Source organism: Polyodon spathula, chromosome 4 (genome assembly GCF_017654505.1).
Source record: "Polyodon spathula isolate WHYD16114869_AA chromosome 4, ASM1765450v1, whole genome shotgun sequence".
Taxonomy (NCBI): Eukaryota; Metazoa; Chordata; class Actinopteri; order Acipenseriformes; family Polyodontidae; genus Polyodon; species Polyodon spathula.
The window spans coordinates 61,522,374-61,549,092 of NC_054537.1; the positions used below are offsets into that span (position 1 = coordinate 61,522,374).

General features: G+C 39.1%; 1 protein-coding gene across 7 annotated transcripts in view; it reads right to left on the reverse strand.

The window, feature by feature from the left end:
- Positions 1 to 848: 848 nt before the first annotated feature.
- LOC121314706 (golgin subfamily A member 4-like) overlaps positions 849 to 26,719 on the reverse strand; it is a 91,750-nt gene continuing 65,879 nt past the window's right edge. For 4 of the 7 annotated variants that reach the window (XM_041248252.1, XM_041248249.1, XM_041248250.1 and 1 more), the window contains 7 exons: positions 21,048 to 21,068; positions 18,809 to 18,877; positions 18,117 to 18,192; positions 12,122 to 12,216; positions 7,328 to 7,414; positions 5,252 to 5,320; positions 849 to 1,543 (listed from right to left, as the gene is read on the reverse strand). In XM_041248252.1, the coding sequence (XP_041104186.1) occupies positions 1,529 to 1,543; positions 5,252 to 5,320; positions 7,328 to 7,414; positions 12,122 to 12,216; positions 18,117 to 18,192; positions 18,809 to 18,877; positions 21,048 to 21,068 (432 nt within the window). In that variant the 3' untranslated portion in view covers positions 849 to 1,528. Of the gene's footprint in view, positions 1,544 to 2,197; positions 3,800 to 4,971; positions 5,034 to 5,251; positions 5,321 to 7,327; positions 7,415 to 12,121; positions 12,217 to 18,116; positions 18,193 to 18,808; positions 18,878 to 21,047; positions 21,069 to 26,719 lie in introns of those variants that run through there. The other 3 variants (XM_041248251.1, XM_041248254.1, XM_041248253.1) reach the window with 3 other exon arrangements.

Here is a 26,719-nt window from a genome sequence, read left to right on the forward strand (position 1 = left end):
TGATTTGGGTACGCACATTAACACAGCTTTAGTTACTTTCGTGATATTGAGTAGAAAATTATGTTGATGACTGCTGGCACAGAAGTATAAATAATTTCATACTTTTAGGGTTACATCTTTATGGAAAACTGTGTGCTTAATCTTTAGGAGGTACTAAGCTGCAATGTAATTGTAGGATATACACAGTATTCTGATAGCAGTATACATTTTGAGAAGGAGCTATGGAAATTAAGTTTGATTAATATATATACAAAAAAAGGAGGGTGGGGTGGGGTGGGTTAGAATGAGGAATTGACAACAGCAAGTCAGGGTATTATCCAGTAATTCACAGTCTGCATCAAAAATAGCGTTCAAAAGATTTTTAAACCAAAAAATCTCCTTATGAAATAAATGTAACCATTTTATATAAATATAAAAAGCAAAACGGAATGAGTGTTATGTGCATTAAAGAATAGCTGGAATTGGCAGAGGAGCTGTTATTTAACCATGGATCTCTTACACATCGCCTGTACAGATGCATCAACTCCACCAGAACAGGAACTATACGGCAGCCAAGTGAAATACTTCCATTTGCTGGCAATTTATTTGCTCAAAAGTTAAATTTCATTTAAATGTTTCCAGACTTCTCTTTAATCTTTTATTCTTGCATCTATCCACTACAGCATTGCCATGTTTTTAAAAATACATATTTTGTTAAACTTTGGATTTGAACGTGTTTTTAAAAATGCATGAATGTATACATTTTTCTTTTTTTTTTTAAACCCTTTTTAATGTAAATGAACTATAATTTCCATGGATAAACTAGAAAATAACATCAACAGGGTTGGCTTAAATTAACACAAAACAAGTTGTAAATAAAATTTTATTAACTCTTCACCAAATGTATTAACATTGCAACAGTCACAAGATGCCCTATGGTACAGATATGAACCAGTTATTTACAATGTACAGTAGTTTTATTTTTTTTCTCCCAGAAAATATAAAGTACAAAAGCTATAGTAAACAAACAAGGTACTGCAATCCAGTGTCATTTTCAGCAGAAGCAGGGGGAACCGATTGAAGCAGAGTATAATTAACAAGCTGTACAGAGACAAGTAAAATGGAAGCATGAAATAACAGGATAAAAATTAACCATTGTGTGAAAAAAACGTATATAATAATCTGTATTACTAATGGGAACTAGATTTTTTACCCTCCAATTACAGACACCACGTCATTATTCAAAATCTCTGGCCCCCGATTTTCCTCAAATTTCCCATGTAATTGCAATACATTTACTATGTAGGTGGCAAATTTGTCTGCGATTTGCCAATAGTGTTATCAGGATCTGGTGTTTTTGTGCTGGGCTACAAGTAAATCCCAGGCTTCAGTTAAGAAGTGATGATGAGAAGGTATGTCAAACCAATCTAGTTCCCATTACCATTTTCTAAAAGAATAATTTAGAAGAAATCTTTCTTTAATGCATCTGGCAGGATGCTGCGATATCACATTTTCCAACAGCCGCAGAACCATGCTGTCCTCAGGATGCTCACCGTAACCAAGTCTAAAACAATGAAATAATAGTTAGCTCAGATTCTTTTGTAGTATATTTTATGAAACACAAAAACAAATGGTTGATCAAACACAGATGCATAATACAGAAAGGAACGCAATAAACATTGCACAGGAAACCAAAAGAACGACAGATTAAACCCTATTCATTTCATAATGAATAAAACAAAACACATTTGGCAGTACAATCCAAGTCTGACGTATCAGTTTAATGGTACACATTTTAAAGGATATATAAGGACCTTTTTATTTTATTGTGTTACATGTTCACAACATATGTTGCTACAACTGTTTAAATATGCTGTGTATTGTTTTAATTATTAGTTATTTATTTATTTTTTACATCTTGACCACCCCCCCCCCCCCCCCCCACCTTTTAAATTGTAGTGCTCTCTGCCTGTTTCTATTATAGCTCCAAGATGGCCTCATGTATTTCTCAAAACTACATTTCCCATCATCCTCCTGCTCACTGGTAAATCCATCTCAGTTACACATGTGAGCAGGAGGATGATGGGAAATGTAGTTTCAGTGGTCCATGCAGGTCCATGTGAAGCCATATTAGAGGCAGTGGAATGCAATTTAAAAGTTTAAAAATGTGGTCAAAATGTAAAAAGAAATGAAAACAGTACAATACATACACCTTACAGTTGTAGCAACATATGGGAACATGTAACACAATATAATAAATCTCTCCTTATATACCCTTTAAATTAAACATGTTTGAAGACAGTAGTCAAGACCCATTACAACATAACAGCATTTGTTTTCAAACTGAAACTGTGAAGTAGGTCGGACACTCTGTTTTAATTATTCAGCAAGAAATAAACAACCCCTTTAGTGTATTACAAGCTTACATTCCATGTTCATATATCCAATAAGCTTGATTTACAAATAAATAAATAAACATTATAAACTGCCACGCTTGAGTCTACATGTATAATACTGAGAAGCAGAACCCATTGACAGTTAGATTGTCTACCCTTGGTAAAGCATAAATTAACAGTGCTATCTTAAAACAACTGTGCTGGAGATATGTCTAGTTAGTCCTGCTGCTCAGTTTATATAATTTTGCACATAGGGGTACTGCATACATAGGTATAGTAATATATGCTGTACACTCCAGTGCTGTATTACAACACTATTTTAACTAAACAGGAAAAAGCTAAGCAAATGAATAACTTAATTTAGAGTATGTATGCTGATGAGAATCGTTCAAGTCAAAAAATACATTTTTAATTAAACCAACGTGATTTCCAAAATAAACACAGAGGAACCTCTTTAATGCAAGCCCCAAGATGCCTTGTTAAAAGCTGGGTAAGAAACAGAATGAAGATCAAACCAAGAAAAAACTCTCTTTAAAAAGTTATAAAAAAATATTTGTTAAAATATTTAACAAAATAATAAACTTCCAGTTTCCAACTGTAGTTGTTTTAGCTTTCAGAACCACATGGAAGAAACTGCTCTGAAAACAATGTGTTCCATCTGGAGTGAATCTGCTTTTGGTGGGAGGTGACTCTCTATTTACATGGTTCTGGTCCAAACTTCAACCACATTGTCCTATTTTGAATGTGGGTGAATAGTTGTGCATAAGGACACTGCAGAATTTAATGCATTTCTTTAACACAAAAGCACTACTACACTATTGAGCCTTGTGGCACACCAGACGTTACCAACCCAACCTCAGAACTAAAACCGCCAAGAGAGATGAAATGTTGTCGCCCAGTTAGATAAGATTTAAACCATTTAAGAGCCAGAGATGCCAAAGAAACTCTTTAACCTGTCAAACAGAATATTTTGATTTACAGTGTCAAATGCAGCACTAAGATCCAGAAGAATTAAGATTGATAGTGCACCTGAATCCGCTGCCATAAGACGATTGTCAGTAACTTTAACAAGGGCAGTTTCAGTGCTGTGTAGTTGCCAAAAACCGGATTGCAAAGGTTCATAGAGTTTATTTGCAGTAAGGTGGCAATTTAATTGCAAAGTCACAGCATGTTCTAATATTTTAGCAAGATAGGGTAAATTTAAAATGGGCTGAAAATTATTCAAGTTATTCAAAGCCATGTTTGTTTTTTTTGGCACTGTCGTGACTGCTGCAGTTTTAAAATTTGCTGGTAACATGCCACAACTCAGGGAATCATTATAATGTTTAACACAAGGGGGCTAAGAATTGCAAAAAAGGAACAAAAAAGAACAAAGTGAATAGGATCCAGTGAGCAGGAGGTGGGTTTCATTCAAAGGACAAGATCTGTAAGGGATGCAGAAGTAAGCAGTGTGAAGCAGGAGAGAGAAGACACAACAAAGACAGGAAAAATAAGACACTGTGCAGGAGCAGAATGAGAAGAGGTGAGGATGTGTTGGTGAATGTTAGCAATCTTAGTAATTTCTAGTAATTTAACAAAAAATCCATCCAAAACACAAACAAACTTATTTCATTTAAAGCAGGGTGTCAAACTTCAGTCGTCTAGGACAGCAGGGTTTTCTGGTTTTTATTCCAACTTAAGCTCTCAATTAACTTAACTGATCTAATTATTTCTTCAATTATTAGACATAGTGAATATTTTTAAAGGTATTTTACAGTTGATGATTTCAAAAACACACTTGAGTTCAAGATACACTGCCTATAAAACGTTTTAAGCTCTCAGTTACTAAATTAGACCAATTAAGTAACTGAGAGCTTGGGCTGGATGAACGCCTGACGAGACTGCAACACTCCAAGAACTGAGTTTGACACCAGATTTAAAATATTTGTTCATGACCAAAGCATCAGACCCCTGCTTTAGGGTTTTGTGCATCCACCTTTTGCTTTTATTATGACAGTATGTTACATCTTGTTGGTAAAATCTAGGCCCGTTCTGTCTTGCATATTTCCTTCAGCTCAGACAGACTGAATACACAATGCCTGTTTACTTAGAAATATTCCCTTTCAAATGACCCCGATCAACTGTATGAACGTTTGGTTATTTCATATGTAACACTACCCTGACAACAGCTCTACATTTACGCTATTTTTTTCTAATGCACATGCTAATAAAATGTGCCACTATAAAAAAAGGGGATGATTGGAAGGAGAACAACGTTTTACACTTCCATGGCTTGACTGTGCACGGGTCCTCTGTCAGGATACCCAATGTCATGTGGGGCCGTGAGCCAAAAAACTTTTGGATGCCCTGTTTTACTGCATTAACAAGTTAACAATCTGCAATGCTCATCACAAGGAGTGAAAACCTAGAGGAAATACATCATTTACACAAGGACAAAATACTTTTTGATGGATGATTAAAATAATTTTTCCATAGCAGCAGAGACGAATCAACTTTATAACCACCCTGTATATTGTGGAAAAAGCAAAAAGGATGCAAGCTTTAAAATCATTAGTTTTGTGCAGATTCACACTAAAGAGGTTTATGCTCAACTCACCGCCATGCTAACCATGCATGATCTGACTCTATTCAGAAGATGCCACTGTGAGACGAGGAAAACTACAAAGCCAGAAAAGAACAGGTTAATGACTTGGGTTATTCAGCAAGGATCTTGTTAGTGTGCACTAAAAAAGCAGACATGGTTACAAAGGAGTACAGAGTTAGGGAAGAGACTACAAGTTGGTTAACACATATAACATTTGGAATCAATTAAGAAATGAAAAATGTAGGACTTTGAACAAGCTCTACCGTAGCATGAACTTTATAGCTCCACCTACTTGCATTTTGTGTAACTGGCAATCTTGTCTAATCCCAACAGCATTCACTTTACAGCTGACTTTTGGTACCTAATAATATTAATTATAGCAGGCTTACTTAAAAGTCCAAAAAGCATGCCTTACATAATAACCATGCTTTGTGATTTTTATTGATCATTTTAGGGCTGTAAATATTACTCAATTTCTGGCTGCAAAATGCACCCAGGTGTTGAAAAAGATCATTCTAAAATGACCTGTAATTCCATTGGGACTGATACATAAATACAGACTGCAGTTAAATTTGTATTACTTAAAACTGACCCATATTCACATTATATAACCTTGTGTGTTGATCTTTATGACATGGCTACATTTATAGACACCGTCCTACAACTATGTTTTACTGTTACAATCTTAAAAGTTCTGTTGTAGCTCAGGAAACAAAACCAAAATGAAAAAGGGATTTTACAAAGGAACACAAATTAATTCATAGAGTTCATATTTTCAAAATGAGCTTATAAGGTGTTTCAATAACAGGTCAAAGGAAGGAATAGAAAAATAGTCAAAGGGGGAAGGGGCTGGTTTGGATTTATGATTTATAACTGACCTGTTCAACTAAGAATAAGGAAATAAGCAAGACAGATTTGGCTCAGATTTGTCCATGCGGTTTTACACCATATAAATGTTTAGTCTAAACTACAGTAAAATATACATACATACATATATATATATATATATATATATATATATATATATATATATATATATATATATATATATATATATATATATACACACACACACACACATATATATACATACACACACACACACACACACATTTATATATATATACATACATACATATATATACACATACATACATATATATACACACACATACATAACCGTTACCCAGTTACACGTCAGTCGCGTTTTACCGCCCTTATTAAGAACCGTATTAAGAACAAAATCAATCCCCATTATATAAAAAATTAATGCACTTACCCACCCCACGTCATTTCCGATTCCGTCACCAGTTTTCTGATACAAAGCCCATCTCTTCACTGATACAATTTATCTGAATATCCGTCACAGCCCACGGTTGTTATTTATTTATTTATTCTCTCTAATGCCAAATATAGTTTTTGTGCATTTTCATTTGCAAGTGAACTGTCACATTAGGACCTTATCGAGCACTATATTCTGCAATTTTGAACAATGACTTGGGATACTGTTTTAATTCTGGAAACTGTTCTGTTTTTTTATCTTTTGGTTTTGCTAAATTGCATTGCCTTTTACGTTTTACGCAGTTCTGTGCAAGGGTAACATTTAGATTTTATTTTGCTGTTTGGTCGAAATATTATATACTACAATGTGAACCGGATTTAAAAGTATGTACTGTATTACAGTTAATGTGTCATCTTGTTAGTTTTGGTAAGTGATATTTTCAGACTCATACCATTCTGAATTAAAATACTACTTCTGTTGAAAATATAGTACTTTACCAACAAAATAAAGTACATCTAAATGGAAGCCTATTTATTTTAAAACAGTCCTTTCAGATGTGCATTTGATATATTTTTTTTGAGATTTGGTATCTTATTTGTGTTCCCTGAAAAACAGACAAGGATTGGAAGGGGCCAAAATGAAATAACCAGATAAGCGTCAAATGCGTTTTACCGTCACTGAAGTCAAAATTTTACAGGGATGGATATGTGAGTGCTGACTGTATATCACTATTAATTTGGCTAATTGAACCATTCCTTTTACATTTAGCATAAATGCAGTATTATATGTACAGCATATTTTTTAATAAGATGATTACAAAATCTTTTGTGCAGAGAAATCCAATCAGTAGCCATAATGTAGGCTGAAACACAAATATGCTCACAAAAATATGCATGTAGGTACGAGATGTCAAAGGGTAAATAGCACAAAGGAATAGAAAAATTAAAAGATCTTCGATCAAATGTTGTTTGACAATGTTATATCGAGACTTAGGACAACATCATCATACAAAGAGTGAGAACTGTCTCAAATGGTTAAAGTGTCTCAACAAGTGGTTATCTGGCGCTAATGTTTGTTTACACTCACCAGCGGTCGAGATTCTTCCTTTTCTAGGATCTTCTGAGCCTGGTCTGCTGGGAACTTGAGTACTGTAGTGAGGACCTTCGCCATTGTCTAAAGAAAAGTGAAACACACAGTTACAGAGTATTAGCCACTCAGGTTTAAGTTTACTGCAAAATATATTTCAAGTGGAGAGTTAGTTAAGAGCACTGGGATACTATGTGTTCAACAGGCAATAAAACTATTGTGCGGATGACAAAGCCAAATGAACAAAGCTACACCGGTCCAATGTAGAAGTATGACACAAAAATACTTATTTAAAAAAAAAAAACCTAGCTTTCAATTAGCCATTCAGATACAAGCTGAGGTACACTACTGGAGCCTGCCTGTGTCAATTGTAAATTGTGGTTCAATACATGAACAACTAGATCAATGTGAAAATGAGTACACTGCTTAAAAGATGTAACATTTTACAGGATTTCACACTAACTGCCAGCTCAGGGAGTTTTCAATTGTCAAAAACTATCCATTGCTTCCTTTACAGTCATTTTATATTTATAGCACTCCAAATGACTTCCTTGTTCCATTGTGGAGTGCTTGGTGTCAAGGATAGGAGAGTGACTTATCTTCCTGGTTAAACAGCTTGGATATTTCAGCAGCCAAAGCAATACTCAGATGAGAAATAAAGGAAACTAGTCTTTTAACAGAGACATATTGAAATGTATTACAAATGCACTGTAACTCATTTTTAAGGCTGAAGAGTACCGCTGGCAAAAAAAACCACAATAAAATACCTCCATAAGAAAAGAAGAAAAAAAATTGTGTGTGCAGGTGTATACAGATAAATACAGAATATCACTGACACAAATTAGGGTGGAAGGTAGCTTTCTTCATCAGAAAGCTTCACTTGTGGGAACCAGTCTGACACACTGCTCCCCATTACTCTCCATTGTCAAAGTCAGTCTACAGATTTTAATTTAAAATATATACCTGAGTGCAGTAAATCCTTTAAAGACTGCAAGTTCAACAAACTTAATTTTCACTTTAAAAATAATATCTAGTGTCATACTAGCTTAAGAAGTCTCTCAGTTGACATATCTTATTTAGTTAATGTATTTCATTAGCTAGAATTACTTTTAATGGTACTTTTTTTTGGTATTCTTGCCAGAAGCAACGGCATCTTAGTCGGCATCTTTTCTAGAGAAAAAAAAACAACACAACAACTTAAAGTGTATGTGTGTGGCATGCAGGGTTTCACTTCTGCTGAATCAGCAGGCAGTTAGCCAAGGTTTCATCCAGTAAGCACACTGCAAGGTTGAAGGTCTTATTGAAGCCTACAGCTCTCTATTAAACTGACTCTCTTCAATGTAGCTTCCTAACCATCTGGTGCTTTCACATCTGCACGGACCCGTTGCAAACCACTTTTATTTATTTATTTATTTTTTAAGAACGAGGTATCCCCCCTGCCCCTGTGTATAGTTTGTATTATTTTGTTATTATGATTTAGGTATAAATATGACTGCGAAAAGCTGGGTGTTTTGTTATTGTTTGACAGAGTGGTTAGGTTAGCCCCATCTCACAAAACCTTGCGCAGAAGGTGGCCATTTCCCGATTTAATTCATTAATTTGTTGCTAAACAGGAGATGGTCAACTGCACAAAAGCCTGCAGCTCTCTGCGTTCTGGGTGGAGTGTTTTGGAGCGGAAGCATAACGAGTCTGGGAACGAAACTAAAAAACAAAAACCATTGGATCAGTGAAGGGGATTGCCCAGCCTGACCTGGGTTTTGTTGTGTGTTCGTGATTTGTTTTGTTTACTCTTTTTATTTTGCTCCGTTAGCAGTGTTTTCTTTTTGTTCAAATAATTTTCTTTTTGGCAATTAATAAAAAACGGTGCCGCAGTGTGCTTTTGCACCCGAATATCTGTATGTGTTGCAGTTCCTGCTTCTGACCTGATGTCACCATCAGCCATCCTGTCACACCACCACAAACAGCTTTTATTTAATTTTCGCCCCTCCTATGATGAGTATCACACCTCTTATGATGAGTATCGCAAAACTTGTGGGTTTTTGTTTTGTTTTTGTAAATACATTAGACATGAGGAACAGGCTGAAATACATCTAGTGTGAGCTGTTCCAGTGCTGAAAAAAAATGTTGTATTCAATGCTAGAGTGAATATTCTTTTACATTTTTATTACCACATCTTATTTTGGAATCTATTTTAAACGTTTTCAAATCCAACAATAGAATGGCAAATTGCACTGTTCCAAACTACCCTGCGCTGCTAAGCAGATTATTAGTTTTTTATTTTTATATAGCGCCTTTCATAGTGGACCACCATCACAAAGCGATTTACAAGATAACAGACTAAGGTGTGTGAACTACGCATCAGCTGCAGAGTCACTTCCAACAATGTCTCACCTGAAAGACTGAGCACAAGGAGGTTAAGTGACTTGCTCAGGGTCACACAATGAGTCAGTGGCTGAGCTGGACCGGGGACTCCTGGTTACAAGCCCGTTTCTTTAACCACTGGACCACCAATACAGTTTAGTTTATTCAAACTTTAAATTGTTGCTTATTAAATTAGTAAGGACTTGTGAAGCACTTACATTAGAAATAATAGTGTGTTTGTTCATTTATGTACAGTTTACTCATAGAATAAAAGGATCTTTTCATTTCATCAGCAAAGCTAATACCTCACAGTCATCTTACTTAAACCCAAAATTTGACTAATCTTCCATGTAGCAATGATAATACATGGGAGAATTCCAATGAAAACCTCACTTAATATCAATTTATTTCCCCTTAGTGCATGCAGATGCAGTCTTGTTTATATAAGAATGGCTTACTTGAGTCCTGTACTCCAAATAAGCTCCTAAATATCACATTTCAAAACCACTATCAATCCACGGTAACAAGAAAATAAAGACTCAACCTTTTCTTGTAGGAGATATTACTGTGCGTTCTATGACTGTGCATCTACAATCAATGCATGTGGCTAAAACGGAGTTGCCATACCACACCTGTGGATAGTCAGCAATTTCTGTTGGACAACATTGGTATAATACAGCATGATATATTACAAATCAGAGCAAGTACAGACCCCTGTTCTCTGGTGAGGCTCAAATGAGAACAAAACTACAATAAAAAGCTGGTTTGTAAAAATAGAAAAATTAAGGAGTATAAAATTAAAATGGTATCAAATTGGAAAAAAAAACTGTTTTATTGTAAAATTTGAAAAATAAGATAAAAAGCCCATTTGTAAAAATTTTATAAAAAAAATAAACATTTTTTTAATTAAACAGGAAAAAAAAATGTAGTTGTGATTGGAAAAATAGAAAAATTAAGCTATTTTGTAAAAATAAGTTTTAAATCTTGATTTAAAAAACAGAAAGAGTCCCAGCTTCCTGACAAAAGGCTCTTCCTCCAGTATTACTTTTGTTCACCCTAGGCATAATCCCCCCCCCCCCCCCCCCCTCCAGGTGCTAATCCATTTAGGGCCTTAAGTTAAAAGCTAAATCTTAAAATCAATTATAAACTACACAAAGGGCCAGTGCAAAGAGGCCAAATAGGGGTAATATGCTAACTTCCTTTGGTTTTAGTCAGAATTCTGTAAGCAAGTCACCACACGCTTTGGGATAATTAATCCTAGATGAAACAAAGTCTTTCAGCATCAGGTACAGAAATAACACGTCTACGTTTAGCTATATTTCTCAAATGATGAAAGGATAGTTTAGTAACTTCCTAATATGAGTTTCAAATGATAGATCCAGGTCAAAAGATGACCCTCAAATTTCTCATTTCTAGTTTCAGTTCAGATAAGAGAATGATAAAGTCTACCTCAAGTACATCAACATGTTTTAATAGGTTCTAATAGCCCGCTAGTGTAACCTCTGTTTTACCAGTATTCAACACTAAAAAGTTCTGAGACATTCAATACTTGATATCTGCAAGGCAAGCAGCTAATAACACCCCAGAAGTATTTTCTGGCTTTAAAAGACAAGTATAGCAGAGTGTCATCAGCGTGGCAATGGAAGTTCACTGAATGTCTGTGGATAATGTCCCCTACAGGTAACATATATAACAAAGGACCTAAAATACAGTCCTGCAGATCACTGCAGGCAACTTCAGAAAATGCTGATTTCACCTCCCCAGCAGAGATAAACTGAAATCGGAAAGATAATACATCTCCTGACAATCCCACTGAGCCTCAAGATGATTCAATAAAATGGAGTGGTCCAGTGTCAAAAGCAGCACTTAGATCTAGGAGAATTAAAATTGAGGGAAAGCCTGAGCTTATCCACGGATCATTTACTACTGTGACAAAGGGACGTCTCGGTGCTATTTTGACCTTCGAAGGTTCAGAACACATTACCGAAGGAAGGCTTAAGTTGTCGATGGTACTAATTTGCATAATTTACTAGTGACATCATCATAGCTACTTGTATATATTTGATTGAAAATCCTATTATTTTACAGGTAATCCATATAGATCAAATAAAACACATTCACGTGTAAACAAATGTATTATATAAAACAAAAGATCCAATTTTTGCATGTGAGTGACATTTAATATGTCATTTATAGTATTCACACAATGTCAAATGGTTTCTGTAACAGGAATTAAAAAAAAAAAAAAACTCACAGTGCGTGAATGCCACCTGACGAACCTTTGAAGGTTTAAAACTACCTTTGAATTCCTGGCTAGCGAACGAACCTTCGAACACAGCCCTAGTGCTATGTGCAGCACAAAATCCAGAATGAACATTTTCATATACACTATTAACAGCTTGAGTGTACCAGACAATTTTGAAGTTGTCCTACCTTTGTCTCTCGTCCCATCATGTACTCAAACATTACTTTTCTAAGGTATTCGAATTCTGTTGGCTCTGACAAGTCATCGCTGTTGTAGTTTCCACCTGTGAATGTGAAGAGATCCTTTGAGTTACTGTCAGTACAAGCACCAGTGACAAGGCTTCACAAAAACATATACACAGACCAAATTACACAAATATACTTTAAAACATTCCTATAAACCAATTCCATATACCATTAGTTTAATGTAAACATGAGGTTTCCCATCTTCTCTGAGCACTGACCTTGGATTTTTCAAAAGGCAGTATTACTACATTGTTAAATAATATACATTAAATAGACCATAGGCTTTCACATCTCAAACTGTTTATTATCTGTACTCGGCAGTGTAGGTTTTTGAATGTTATACATCAACGAGCCGATGCTCGGCAGCTCAGCCACCCAGAACTGTTTAAACAAAAGGACCTAAACAACAGAAGTTACCTTGGTGTGTTTGTCCTCTGTGATTGTTTTAAAAAGGCACATTGTACTGCAGACATTTTAAATACATTTTTTAAACTTTTTTTTTTTTTTTTTTTTAATTCCGTCCAACATTAAAACAAAATATTGCACTTTGTGCAGTAGTTACTTCTTGATGGCAGCAAAATACATTAATTGGGATATAGTATTTTCAAATGTTGAATGGAGATTGCTTTCAGAACAAGGCAGGTTCACATAGCACAGTGCAGTGAGTATGTGATTATGCTGCAACTTGCGTAAACCAAGTTAAACTCTTGAAGGAGGTGGAGAGAGTCCCCTGTGGTATCTCAGGCTACTGTGGCAAAGAAAGTCACCTTGTGATTTGCTTATTTTTCATTTAGAAATAAAAAAACAGAGATTCATTTTGTTTAGGAATAAAGAAAACAACTGATTCATATTTTCAATAATGTATTTTAACATGTATTCATAATGTGAATTCATTCTGTTTCTTTTCATTTAGAAATTAAAACACGTAAAAATTCTTGTCTCAAATACCTCTCTTTTAGTATTGGGACATCCACTTATGCTGCATGTTTTTACATCTCCCGAGTCGTCCCGACAGTGAGGCGCAATAAAATATTTCGCCAAAAACTTCCACATAAAAAGAGACACATTTTTGCAAGGACTGTTTTTGACAAGCTCTTCCCTTGAAGATCTGAATGCTCGGTTTTCATGACTGCGCCATACTTTTTAGAGCTTTGTGGATGACATATGCACTGTATTTTGAAAGGGATTACAGTACCTGCTTATGACGAGACGTAAGATACATAAATGATACATGAATTTTAGACCTGCAATACAACATTTAAACATGCATTATCTAGTCTAGCACTCACTCCAATTTGAAATAGATTCATTAACCTCATTAACCTGAATAAGGACATTTGGCACAGGCAATATTCCATGCCATAACAAAACTCACTTGAGTCGTTACTTCAGCTTCTTTACTGAAGGCAGAAAGGACCATCTGCTGAGTCATGATTTTAAAGAGGCTTGTTTGTTTTTCAAGTCTGATCCAACAGGATATTCAGATGAAAATTTGTTTCATAGACATTTGTTGCTCGCCTAGCGTGTAAGTGAATGTTGCAGATGAGACACAGATGTTTACCACTGTTTTCAGTGAAAGCAACTCTTTCTCCCATTCTGGCTTACAGCCTCATGCATTCATGTTTAAATGCCATTGTCTCCACGAAACAAACAAGAACTTAATTCAAAATGATCAAACTGACTCAACCACAGATCCAGCTTTCACTCAAGGTAATAGAAATGCACATGTGCCAGTGTGTGGTATCGAAGGTCATCAAGTGACTAAATGTGCAGTGAACATGCAGGGCAGCTGAAATCAACATAAGAGGGAGAAGGGGAGAGAAGAAAGAATAAAACACAAATTAATACGGAGAACAAAAATAATAAAGTCAAATTTAATTTTAGTTTTTCTCTTTTATTTTCTCTTTTGTTTATTATTCTTCTTTATTTCTTCGTCAATTCAAGCCGCAAAGTGTGCATCGATTGGCTAGATTTAAGGCAAATCCGGACAGTGTATCCACTTCATCAGACACTATTTGGACAGGTCTTGTCCAGCGAACTTAGCCCCAGAGCAGATAAGGAGCTGCTCTATTTGACGCCAACCCCAAATCGAGTTAATACATTATGCTAGCCCTAATTGGGCAGAGCATGTGGAGCTTCCTCTCCCTGTCAGATTGGAAAAGTTGTGGATGAAAAAAAAGCCTTGAAATCCACTGACTGGTTGACAGGAAAAGAAAAGTTGGGCAGTACGAAGTGTGACCGTAGGCAGGGTTTAACAATGGAAAATGCTTGCATTTCAACTACTCTCTTCACAGAGGTGATTGTTAGTAGGAAAATAGCCATCAAAGAGAAATATTACAGCTCTGCTGAATGCGGGGGCTCAAATGGTGGTTTCATAAACGTGTTAAGCGCCTCAATCAACCGCCAGTGAGGGACAAGGTCCTTCCAATTCCCAAGCTTAGAAATGGAACCACTCAGACTTGTTGCTTGACATTTAAATATTTACTTTCTAGCTAAAACAGTGCATTTTGATGTTTGCACAAGCCATTGTGGTGACTAACACGACATATGCAATGGGCAGAGGATACCAAATCATTCTCAGAATTAACTTTATTACTGTTTTATTACAGTAGAACAAGTAATTATTTAACTCCAAATAAGCATTTGCACTACAATCAAAACACGGCTGGTAATCTTCTTGCTTGACGTTGCGAAAACTTGGAACTTTATAAAGCATTTCAGATAATGACCTCACAAATCAATTTGGATAACATGATAACTTTAAAATGAAGACGTCAAACAACTCTGAATGACGCAGCTCTTTGTTACTATGAAACTTTAGCCATGACAATATTAGATTTTGAAGGGCAATCATCTTATGCAGAAACCTGCATTGAGTAAAGTCTATTTTAAACACTTGCTCACTTAAATGTTAAAGCAGACATTTTTCAGGTGATCTTGGTCATCAAGACAACAAGCACATATGCTCCAGCAATGTTTTGAGAATTTTTGTAATTTGAGAATTACAGACTAAGACCCTGTTCACACTTGCGATTTAAGGCGACCCAGGGCTGCCTAAAGGTCGTCTTTTTTGTGAATGCTCAAAAAAGAAAAGGCAGTGCAGTCCAGTCCTGCAATCCAGGACATTGATATCACGTGACTAATGTGGTTGTATAGCTCAGCAGACACTCCCATACTTTCACATGTGTGTGTGTGTGTGTGTGTGTGTATATGTCTGTGTAAAAGGTAAAATAGAAAGCTCAATGCTCTCCTATATCAATATTGAATGGTAATTATTTCTACACCATACAACTTTAATTATAGTAACATTAAATAAAGTAAAATCTAGCGGGTTAACGTTCAGGTTGTTGCTTTCACATAATATATGAGCTGCAGTGCATTCATAATTAATATGTCAATTAAATTTTCTTCCTGTTACTTAGTAAGTGATAAAAACTTTAGGATTGTGGATTTCAATAATGATCACTAATGCTGGTGACTTGGCATATTCAGCTACCATTGTTTATTTTGCACGCAACGATATAAAGTATATAACTACAGAAGAGTGCGTCTTTACATTACAATGCCAATCATTTCTTTAGCTGCACATAAAAATACTGTTGTCATCCAGAAATATTAAGATCGTTGATACACCATGTGAGGGCGAGACCTGCACTGTAATATTTCAATGCCTGTTATTGCGATTATTATTGTTGTTCTGCTGGCGATAGACCAGTGGTTTATTATGTATCGTGCATGTTGTTGAGCAAAGTGTCTTTGCTGATAATGTTTAGGGACGGCAGAATAATAATGACAATGATAATAATAACAACCAAACAATATAATAGTTTAACAATCGTGTTTGTAAATAAAGACAGTATTCACGCAGGTTAAACAAATACGTATAAATGAGAAGAAACGTGTAATGTATTTAACAGTATGTAATGCCGTGTCTAAGCTTAGGAGGGAGTAGTAGTACTAGTATTAGGCGGTCAGTTGTGAGCTTGTCTTGTGAATGTCAATCAATGATAGCCATTTGCAGTCTCTGAAATATCCGTTACGAAAATAAATATGTAAACCTATCAACCCTAGCAAGTTGTTTCCAAATTCCTTTCATAAAACTAACTAAAAAAAAAGAAAAAAAAAGAAAATCATCACATTTTAGCACTGCTTTTCAGTCACATATGTAAATGCACAATGCCACCTTAAACCGCAAATGTGAACGGGGTTGCAGACCAAAATCTGAGGCTGCCCTGGGACAGCACAGTAGTGTGAACGGGGTCTAAGACAACACTGCTTCAAAAACATGCGTTTGATCATCAGCCATGGCTGTACAAAAGTAAGTGAACCCCAGACGTTAAATCACTGTCCTGTGCTTGCTTATCACCTTCCCCTCCACTAGACAACAGTGCAAGACAAGCTCCATTGACATTTACTGCACGACCGCAAGTAACCATCTGAAACTATTTGGGAAGGCTGTGTAAATCTGCTGTGCTGCTGGATAATTGGTAAAGTTGTCTAAATATAACAGGCTGTTTTTTTTTTAGAAGCTGTTCACAAAAGAACAATAGTTGAGTCTCTCTTGACATGTATTATGCAATACATTTCCCCCGGATGTAAGTGAGTTGTAGTAAAGATGGGGCAGGCTAAACATGGACTACTCAGCCCTGAAGGAATTAGGAGGCAGTACTCATTAAGGCATGGTCACATACTCTTGCAGAATAGTTTATAGACCCTGCAGACTCATCACATCCAATTGCTGTCAACCTGGATGCACATGAAGCACCTACACCCTATTGATAGTGTTAGGGCAGGTGTTTGTATTGTACCAATAATGAGTGATATGTTTAAATGATAAAGGACCTTTACCTTACTAGAATATTATGTATTTTAACATTTCCTGTTATAAATAACAAAACCAAACATTTATGGTAGTTGGACAGTCATTCAAAGCACAAAAATAAAATTAAGTATCAGAAATGCTGCACAGATTATTATTATTTTTGTATTAATTTTTTGGAATTAGCTCATTTGTTGTCAGTTAATCTGACCTAGGTTTTAAAGTGAATGGGAAAACTCATCCAGTTAAAGTGCTACCGCGGGGAGTGAAGGATGCATCACACAGACTGGACGGTGCCAGTTCGCGTCCAGACTTTGGAAAGAGGACGAACTTTGCTGGGGACCCTGATGGGGGTATCATATTTGCTCTGACACTCCTGGGGTGGGGATGGGAAACCGGCAGGACCTTATTCTCCTCACCGTGCAACAGTGAACCCTACTGGCCAGACACTGAGCATATTCACAGTGGATAAAAAACAGGGCTGATCTCTTCCAGGATCGGCAGCCCATCCACTTCTGCTCTGGATTGCTCAATGTAAAAGCGATTCCAGCTTTAGGCTTGTGAGATCGGAGGATGCTCGTACACCCTCAGACTGTCTGTACTGTGTGGGGACTTGCAGCGGTGATGAGAAAAAACACATAAATGAACATTTCAAAATTGGGGGAAAATAAATAGAAAATAATAATTGGTCACTCAATTAAAAAAAAAAAAAAAAAAAAAAATTTAAAAATAAGATGAAAGACGATCAAACACAGTTAGGCACAGCTCATATCCAATCTGAAAAGCTTTCTGGAAAGTTGTATGCTTAGAAAGCACTGATGTATTACTTGAAATGGGACCATATCCAGGATCTACAGATTGCCTCTAAAACCACACATTTAGGTGCAAAAACCCTTAATTAGATGTGCCAATTCACAGTAAACTTTTTAGAAATAAGGGCTCTACACCAATAATATTTGAACTGTACTATATATGCAGATCCACAAGTTATTTGTTTTGAGGCCCTCCATCAGTCATCCTACTTGTTTCTCATTGGTCCAAGGCCATAAAAAGACATCCTCCAGTACCGCTACTCACTCCTGTCCAGAACAAGAAGGGAGCCAACACTGCTTTACCTACCTCTGCATGGTGTTCCTAGATGTGTCACAACAGAGTTCTTAGGATAACTTCTTAGCTTATCTTCTAGTGAATGGATCTGAATACAACGCAAAAAGGATGGTGGTCACAAACTTGTATACAATTTACAAGTATATTTTATTTGATGTTACTATACTGCATATTGCATAATTAACTCTTTCAGCACCAAGTAACTTTTGAAAAAGACAATCCTGTAACTAACTAAACTGTTTGTTTCTTATATGGAAATAATTTATAAATACAATATAGGGGCATAACCAAGGCTAAAATGACTTTAGTCTGCAGTGTTGAGTGGATAAAATCTTCCTAGGCTGTACTAGCTGTCTGTCGTTTTGAGTGGCGTTATTTTTGCTTGTGCAGTGTTAAAGTTAAGGCTCTCACTGCATAGCAGTTTAAGCTATTCCATATTGTAGTATGAGCTTCAATTAGACATACTATGCATATTGTGCAAAGCTGGCATTAAACTAGGTCACAGCTTCAAGTTCACCTCCCAGTCATTATATCACTGTTTACAGATAGATTTACCAGTTTTGTGCTTTTATTCGCATATGGCTTAGTGTATATTAACCTTGCCGTAAAAATATTTGTATTTAAATATTTCTTCAGAAGCACGAGTACTTAATAGATCAATATACATTGAAAAGCTTAGAATTTATGACAACACGAACACTTACTCTTTCCTGGAACTCCTGTTCCTTTAGTTTAGCTTCGCTGAGCAGTGTTGTTTTTAGCGCGAGCTGTGCCTGCAAGAAAGCAGAAACATGTTACAGATGTTCTACAAAATATCTCAATATGTCAATAGGGAAAAAGAAGACAGACCAAACAATATAATAGTTTAACAATCGTGTTTGTAAATAAAGACAGTATTCACGCAGGTTAAACAAATACGTATAAATGATAAGAAACATGTGTAATGTATTTAACAGTATGTAATGTCGTGTCTTTGCTTAGGAGGGAGTAGTTGTACTAGTATTAGGCGGTCAGTTGTGAGCTTGTCTTGTGAATGTCAATCAATGATAGCCATTTGCAGTCTCTGAAATATCCGTTACGAAAATAAATATGTAAAAAAAAAGGAAAAAAAAAGCAAATCATCACATTTTAGCACTGCTTTTCAGTCACATATGTAAATGCACAACGCCACCTTAAACCGCAAATGTGAACGGGGTTGCAGACCAAAATCTGAGGCTGCCCTGGGACAGCACAGTAGTGTGAACGGGGTCTAAGACAACACTGCTTCAAAAACATGCGTTGATCATCAGCCATGGCTGTACAAAAGTAAGCGAACCCCAGACGTTAAATCACTGTCTTGTGCTTGCTTATCACCTTCCCCTCCACTAGACAACAGTGCAAGACAAGCTCCATTGACATTTACTGCACGACAGCAAGTAACCATCTGAAACTATTTATCTACATATCCTACCCCACAACTTCCAAGTCAAAAAAATATTCTAGAAATTTGTAGAAATTGAATTGAAATAGCTTGGTTGGATAAGTGTCCACACCCCTTGTAATAGCAATCCTAAATTAGCTCAGGTGTAACCAATCGCCTTCAAAATCACACACCAAGTGGCCTCCACCTGTGTTAAATTGTAGTGATTCACATGATTTCAGGATAAATTCAGCAGTTCCTATAGGTTCCCTCTGCTGGGTAGTGCATTTCAAAGCAAAGACTCAACCATGAGCACCAACGCGGTATTCAGAAGAACTCCGGGACAAAGTTGTTGAAAGGCACAGATCAAGGGATGGGTATAACAAAAATGTCAAAGGCAGGGAATATCCCTTGGAGCACGGTCAAGATGATTATTAAGAAGTGGAAGGTGTATGGCACCACCAAGACCCTGCCTAGATCAGGCCGTCCCTCCAAACTGGATAACCGAGCAAGAAGGAAACTGATCAGAGTGGCAACCAAGAGGCAAAATGGCAACTTTGCAAGAGCTATAGGCTTTTATGGCCAAGACTGGTCAAAGTGTGCATGTGACAACAATATCCCAAGCACTACACAAATCTGGTCTGTATGGTAGGGTGGCAAGAAGGAAGCCATTACTCAAGAAAGACCACCTTGAATCCCATTTTAAGTATGCAAAAAAAACCACTCAAGAGATTATATAGTCATGTGGCAAAAAGTTTTGTGGTCTGACAAAACTAAAATGGAACCTTTTGGCCTAAATGCAAAGCGTTATGTTTGGCACAAACTCAACACTGAACACTACCCAAAGAACACCATCCCTACTGTGAAGCATGGTGGTGCCAGCATCATGTTATGGGGATGCTTCTCATCAGCAGGGACTGGGACAGGATAGAAGGGAAAATAAATGGAGCAAAGTACAGAGAAGTATTTGAGGAAAACCTGCTGCAATCTGCAAGAAAGCTGAAACTGGGACGGAAGTTCACCTTTCAGCATGATAAAGACCCAAAGCATACAGCTAAAGCTACGCAGGAGTGGTTAAGGAACAAAAAGGTAAATGTCCTTGAGTGGCCCAGTCGGAGCCCTGACCCACATTCAATCGAAAATTTGTGGCGTGACTTGAAGACTGCTGTCCATCAACGCTCCCCAAGGAACTTGACAGAGCTTGAACAGTTTTGTAAAGAAGAATGGTTAAATATTACCAAATCTAGGTGTGCAAAGTTGGTAGAGACATATCCCAACAGACTCACTGCTGTAATTGCTGACAAAGGTACTTCCACCAAGAATTAACTCAGGGGGGTGGAAACTTATCCAATTATAATCTTTCAGTTTTGTATATTTAATGTATAACTTTTCTGAATAAAAACTTGTTTCCTCTTAACAGTGTGGAGTATGGTATGTAGATAAGTGAAAAAAAACCCTCTTAAATGCATGAAACTCTGAGGCACTGACACAACAAAATGTGAAAAAAGTTCAAGGGGGTGTAAAATAAATAAAGCATCTCTTACTTGCAGCTCGGCCATGGAACCCTGTGAATGAAAGAATACAATGTTTGAATATATTCAATTATATTGCCCTGGAAACAACATATTTGTCTTGAACTGTGTTCTGGAAAACTTTCATTAGCGTTAACTGCATCCTTGTAACCAATGCCATATATATATTCAGCACACCATTAATACCACTGGCACATCAGTCTCATTTCAATATAGACAATATAAAGATCTCAAGCTTGCTATTAAGAGAGGTTGTAGCTTACAAAGTAATTCTATTCGCTATATAGGTCTCAGGTGTGATGTTTAAAAACATAAATATAAAATAAACACAATAACTTTCTTTAAAATAGTGGAGTACCAGATATGTTTTCAAATGGATTTGTATGTTTGTTAACATTAACATGTAACATTTGTCTTGTTGAAAACTGCATACTTTCGACAATATACGGAAGCAAGCTGAAGGGCATGGCAGGTAAGATTTTAATAGCAAACTGGAGAAAGATAAAATCCACAGAACAGAAAAAAAAATGAAACTGATTTGAACAGCAAAACAAAAACAAAAACAAAAAAAAACTAGGTGCTAGAAATTATTACAAAGCCACTATACATGAAATAACAAATTTGAGATACTATATGGGAGAAACCAAGACAGAGCGGTTCTTGAAAGCAAACTTGATACTGATCAGATTCTGATTAGAAAGCTGTGTGACTGTTTAGAAGATTGCAGGATATTAAGTCATTTATACAGGATTTGGCAGCTCAGTGGTTTCATTTTCAGCTGAAGATTAATACAGAATACGATTGCATTCTGAGAAGGTAAACAGAATACAAACTTGTTTTCCTAGAATGTGGGCGGATGTCGTATTTCTGCAATGTTCTACATAGTATCAGTAAAGATACAGCAATAGCCGCATAGCAATTATACTTTTTTTTTTTTTTTTTTTTAACAAGATCTCACCTTTAATGCAGTGGCTGGATCTTATTTAATAGCAGTTTACTCACAAGCTTTTCAGTTTGAATTATTTGGTTATTTAAAAATCAAGAATCCATCACATATCTGGAATAAAAGCAATTATTTCCGATTCATAATTGGTCTTTATTGGTACATCAGCACTACATGAAAGATAAAACATCCCACCTTGCTGTTCCAAATGTATTTGGTCATTGTATAAAAGTCTGTATGCGCCCAAACGTCTGCATAATGCCACACTGTGAATATCATTGTTCTCGAGCATCTCTTCTGACCCAAAAAACATGACTTCCACATGTACCTCACATATACTCTGAAACATACCGGTGCATGCCCACTGAAGTGTTGGATAAGCTATATTACCTCTGTGTGGAAACACACTAGTCTGCGTAACAAACATGGTCCATCAGATTTTCTATAAGAAAGTTACTTATACTAGCTATCATTTTGTATTGTAGATATCTTACACACTTCGCATGTTGTATTTTGATGTATTATTATGATTAATGTTGCATTCAATAAAAATAAAAATAAAAAAAATAAAAAAAACAACCCTTGTGCTGTGTAAGTGGTAGGCAGGCAAGAGAAAACCAAGACAGAGTTGTTCTCATTTCCACCTAAAGAAGGGACAAACCTCCAATTATAGCAGCACTGTGTTATTTCAATATATGTCCCCAGAGTCTTGGCTTATAGCTCCAGCTGATTCGAAATTTTTATTTTACTTAACATCAATTAAAATAATTACTTGGCTATTACTACTAAGTGCTACCAATTACTTTACATTACTAAAAATTACTGCCGATTTACTTGTTCTATCAGGAGGTGCCTGTATTGAGTAATTTAATTTTAAAGTATTACTAACGGTTATTATTTTGAGCATCGTATATTACAAAATTAATAAATATGCAATACTTAGAACAAGTACTTAACTTATCCACGATATTTTAAGAGTTTTTATTCGTACTCACCTTTTCACTCTGCAAAATACATATATTTTATATATATTATATATATATATATATATATATATATAATATAGTATATATATATAATAATGGTATATACTGTACATATTTTTTATTCATGTACATAATTTTGGTATAAAAACGTGTTGTGTAAAAATACAATGCATTACTGTATATATTTTAAAAGCATGATACAAAAACAACATAGTACAAAATATTAATGTTACTGTGGCAGGCTGGCGAGTGGATAGAGGCCCAGAGACAGACTGCAGTTCAAAAAAAATAACTGTTTTATTATAAATAAACAAAAATAAAGTGCACAAGGGCAAAATAACAGATACTCAAACACAAATAAAGCAAAAACAAAACTCACAAAAATAAAGGTTTCCAGGCTGGGCAATGCCTTCACTGGATTTAGAAAATTCAAAAAAACCACAAAACAAACACCAACCTGCTTCCTCAGCTCCCTTCTCCCAAATGAGAAGCAGAGGCCTCCTTTTATATCAGGTGGCTGGGCGCTGATTGATCGTTAATCAACCTAATCAACTAATCAACCCCAGCCACCTGAACATAATAAACCCAGGCAGGCAGGGGAAGTTAACCCCATCCCTGCCAATTTAAAAAGGGCAGAGCTTTGCTCTGCCACACACCTCCCCCCATGTACAACGTACACCGGCCGCAATCGGCCAACCCCCCCCCCCTTCCCCCCCCCCCCCCCCCCCCCCCCCCCCCCCCCCCCAAGAGTCCAATTATGTCCCTTGGGTGGGCTGTTATGGTGGGTGGTGGTGGGCGGGGTTGATGTCGGAGCCCCCAAGCCTTCTTTGGTTGAGGGGGCCCCGAATCTCCAAGGTAGCATGGCGACGGCGGCCCGGCTCCCTCTGGTGGCGGAGGCGGCGACGGCGGCCCGGCTCCCTCTGGTGGCGGAGGCGGCGACGGCGGCCCGGCTCCCTCTGGTGGCGGAGGCGGCGACGGCGGCCCGGCTCCCTCTGGTGGCGGAGGCGGCGACGGCGGCCCGGCTCCCTCTGGTGGCGGAGGCGGCGGCCCGGCTCCCTCTGGTGGCGGAGGCGGCGGCGGAGGCGGCGGCGGCGGCCCGGCTCCCTCTGGCGGCGGCGGCGGCGGCGGCGGCCCGGCTCCCTCTGGTGGCGGAGGCGGCGACGGCGGCCCGGCTCCCTCTGGTGCGCGGCGGCGGCGGCGGCGGCCCGGCTCCCTCTGGTGGCGGAGGCGGCGGCGGCCCGGCTCCCTCTGGTGGCGGAGGCGGCGGCGGCGGCCCGGCTCCCTCTGGCTCTGAGAGCGGCGGCGGCTCCTCCCTCTCTGGCTCTGGGAGCGACGGCAGATCCTCCTCCCTCTCTGGCTCTGGGAGCGACGGAGGCTCCTCACCCCTCTCTGGCTCTGGGAGCGACGGAGGCTCCTCCTCCCTCTCTGGCTCTGGGAGCGACGGCAGATCCTCCTCCCTCTCTCCCTCTCTGGCTCTGGGAGCGACGGCAGATCCTCCTCCCTCTCTCTCTCTGGGAGCGACAGCAGATCCTCCTCCCTCTCTGGCTCTGGGAGCGACAGCAGATCCTCCTCCCTCTCTGGCTCTGGGAGCGACAGCAGATCCTCCTCCCTCTCTGGCTCTGGGAGCGACAGCAGATCCTCCTCCCTCTCTGGCTCTGGGAGCGACGGCAGATCCTCCTCCCTCTCTGGCTCTGGGAGCGACAGCAGATCCTCCTCCCTCTCTGGCTCTGGGAGCGACGGCAGATCCTCCTCCCTCTCTGGCTCTGGGAGCGACGGCAGATCCTCCTCCCTCTCTGGCTCTGGGAGCGACGGCAGATCCTCCTCCCTCTCTGGCTCTGGGAGCGACGGCAGATCCTCCTCCCTCTCTGGCTCTGGGAGCGACGGCAGATCCTCCTCCCTCTCTGGCTCTGGGAGCGACGGCAGATCCTCCTCCCTCTCTGGCTCTGGGAGCGACGGCAGATCCTCCTCCCTCTCTGGCTCTGGGAGCGACGGCAGATCCTCCTCCCTCTCTGGCTCTGGGAGCGACGGCAGATCCTCCTCCCTCTCTGGCTCTGGGAGCGACGGCTGCTCCTCACCCCTCTCTGGCTCTGGGAGCGACGGCAGCTCCTCACCCCTCTCTGGCTCTGGGAGCGACGGCAGCTCCTCACCCCTCTCTGGCTCTGGGAGCGACGGCAGCTCCTCACCCCTCTCTGGCTCTGGGAGCGACGGCAGCTCCTCACCCCTCTCTGGCTCTGGGAGCGACGGCAGCTCCTCACCCCTCTCTGGCTCTGGGAGCGACGGCAGCTCCTCACCCCTCTCTGGCTCTGGGAGCGACGGCAGCTCCTCACCCCTCTCTGGCTCTGGGAACGACGGCAGCTCCTCACCCCTCTCTGGCTCTGGGAGCGACGGCTGCTCCTCACCCCTCTCTGGCTCTGGGACGACGGCGGCTCCTCACCCCTCTCTGGCTCTGGGGACGACGGCGGCTCCTCACCCCTCTCTGGCTCTGGGACGACGGAGGCTCCTCACCCCTCTCTGGCTCTGGGAGCGACGGCAGCTCCTCGCCCCTCTCTGGCTCCCGGGAAGGCGGCTCACCCCTCTCTGGCTCCCGGGAAGGCGGCTCACCTCTCTTTATTGGAGTGACCGGTGGATCTCCCATGTCTACCGCCAGGTAATTAACCACCATGAGGGCAACCTCTGGGAAGGATATTGGGTGGTGTTGTTCCTCCCACTGTTCCCACCTCTCCCCATCTCGACGCCACAGCGTGTTGATAACTATGGGGAGATCGTGGACGAGGTCTGCCTCAGGGTGCATCAACCAGTCCCAGATCTCCTGGGACGGTGGTGAAGGTGGTGGTGCTGGAGGTAGTGGGGTGGCCCCTGATGCCCGGGGTGAACAAGGCACCTCTTCCTGGGCCTGGTTGTAGGGGCATCCTGCCCAGTTGTGGCCGTCCTCCTCACACCGGCCACACCAGTTTGCCGGTGGCACGTCTGGGCAGGACCGCCAACGATGGTCCTCCTTCCCGCACCAGGAACACCAGGGGAAGAGGCTGGCCGGGTCCTCCAGCGGTGGCTGCAGCAGCTTACATTTCTTCAGCTGCTGCTTTTCCTGCCTTTGCCGCTGTCTGCTCTTCTTTCCCATTTTTTTTTTTTTTTTTTTTTTTCAAAAAAAAAAAAAAAAAAAAAAAAATAAATAATTATCCCAAAAATTCCACAAAACAAAAAATAAAAAATACTGCTCTGAGCCTCTAGGTGGCGCTATCCCACTTCTGACACCAAATGTGGCAGGCTGGCGAGTGGATAGAGGCCCAGAGACAGACTGCAGTTCAAAAAAATAACTGTTTTATTATAAATAAACAAAAATAAAGTGCACAAGGGCAAAATAACAGATACTCAAACACAAATAAAGCAAAAATAAAACTCACAAAAATAAAGTTTCCAGGCTGGGCAATGCCTTCACTGGATTTAGAAAATTCAAAAAACCACAAAACAAACACCAACCTGCTTCCTCAGCTCCCTTCTCCCAAATGAGAAGCTGAGGCCTCCTTTTATATCAGGTGGCTGGGCGCTGATTGATCGTTAATCAACCTAATCAACTAATCAACCCCAGCCACCTGAACATAATAAACCCAGGCAGGCAGGGGAAGTTAACCCCATCCCTGCCAATTTAAAGGGCAGAGCTTTGCTCTGCCACAGTTACATAATATTACAATAAAATATTAACACTTACCTCCAACAATCATGTTTTTTAAAACAAAAACTGTTTACTTCATGTTTTA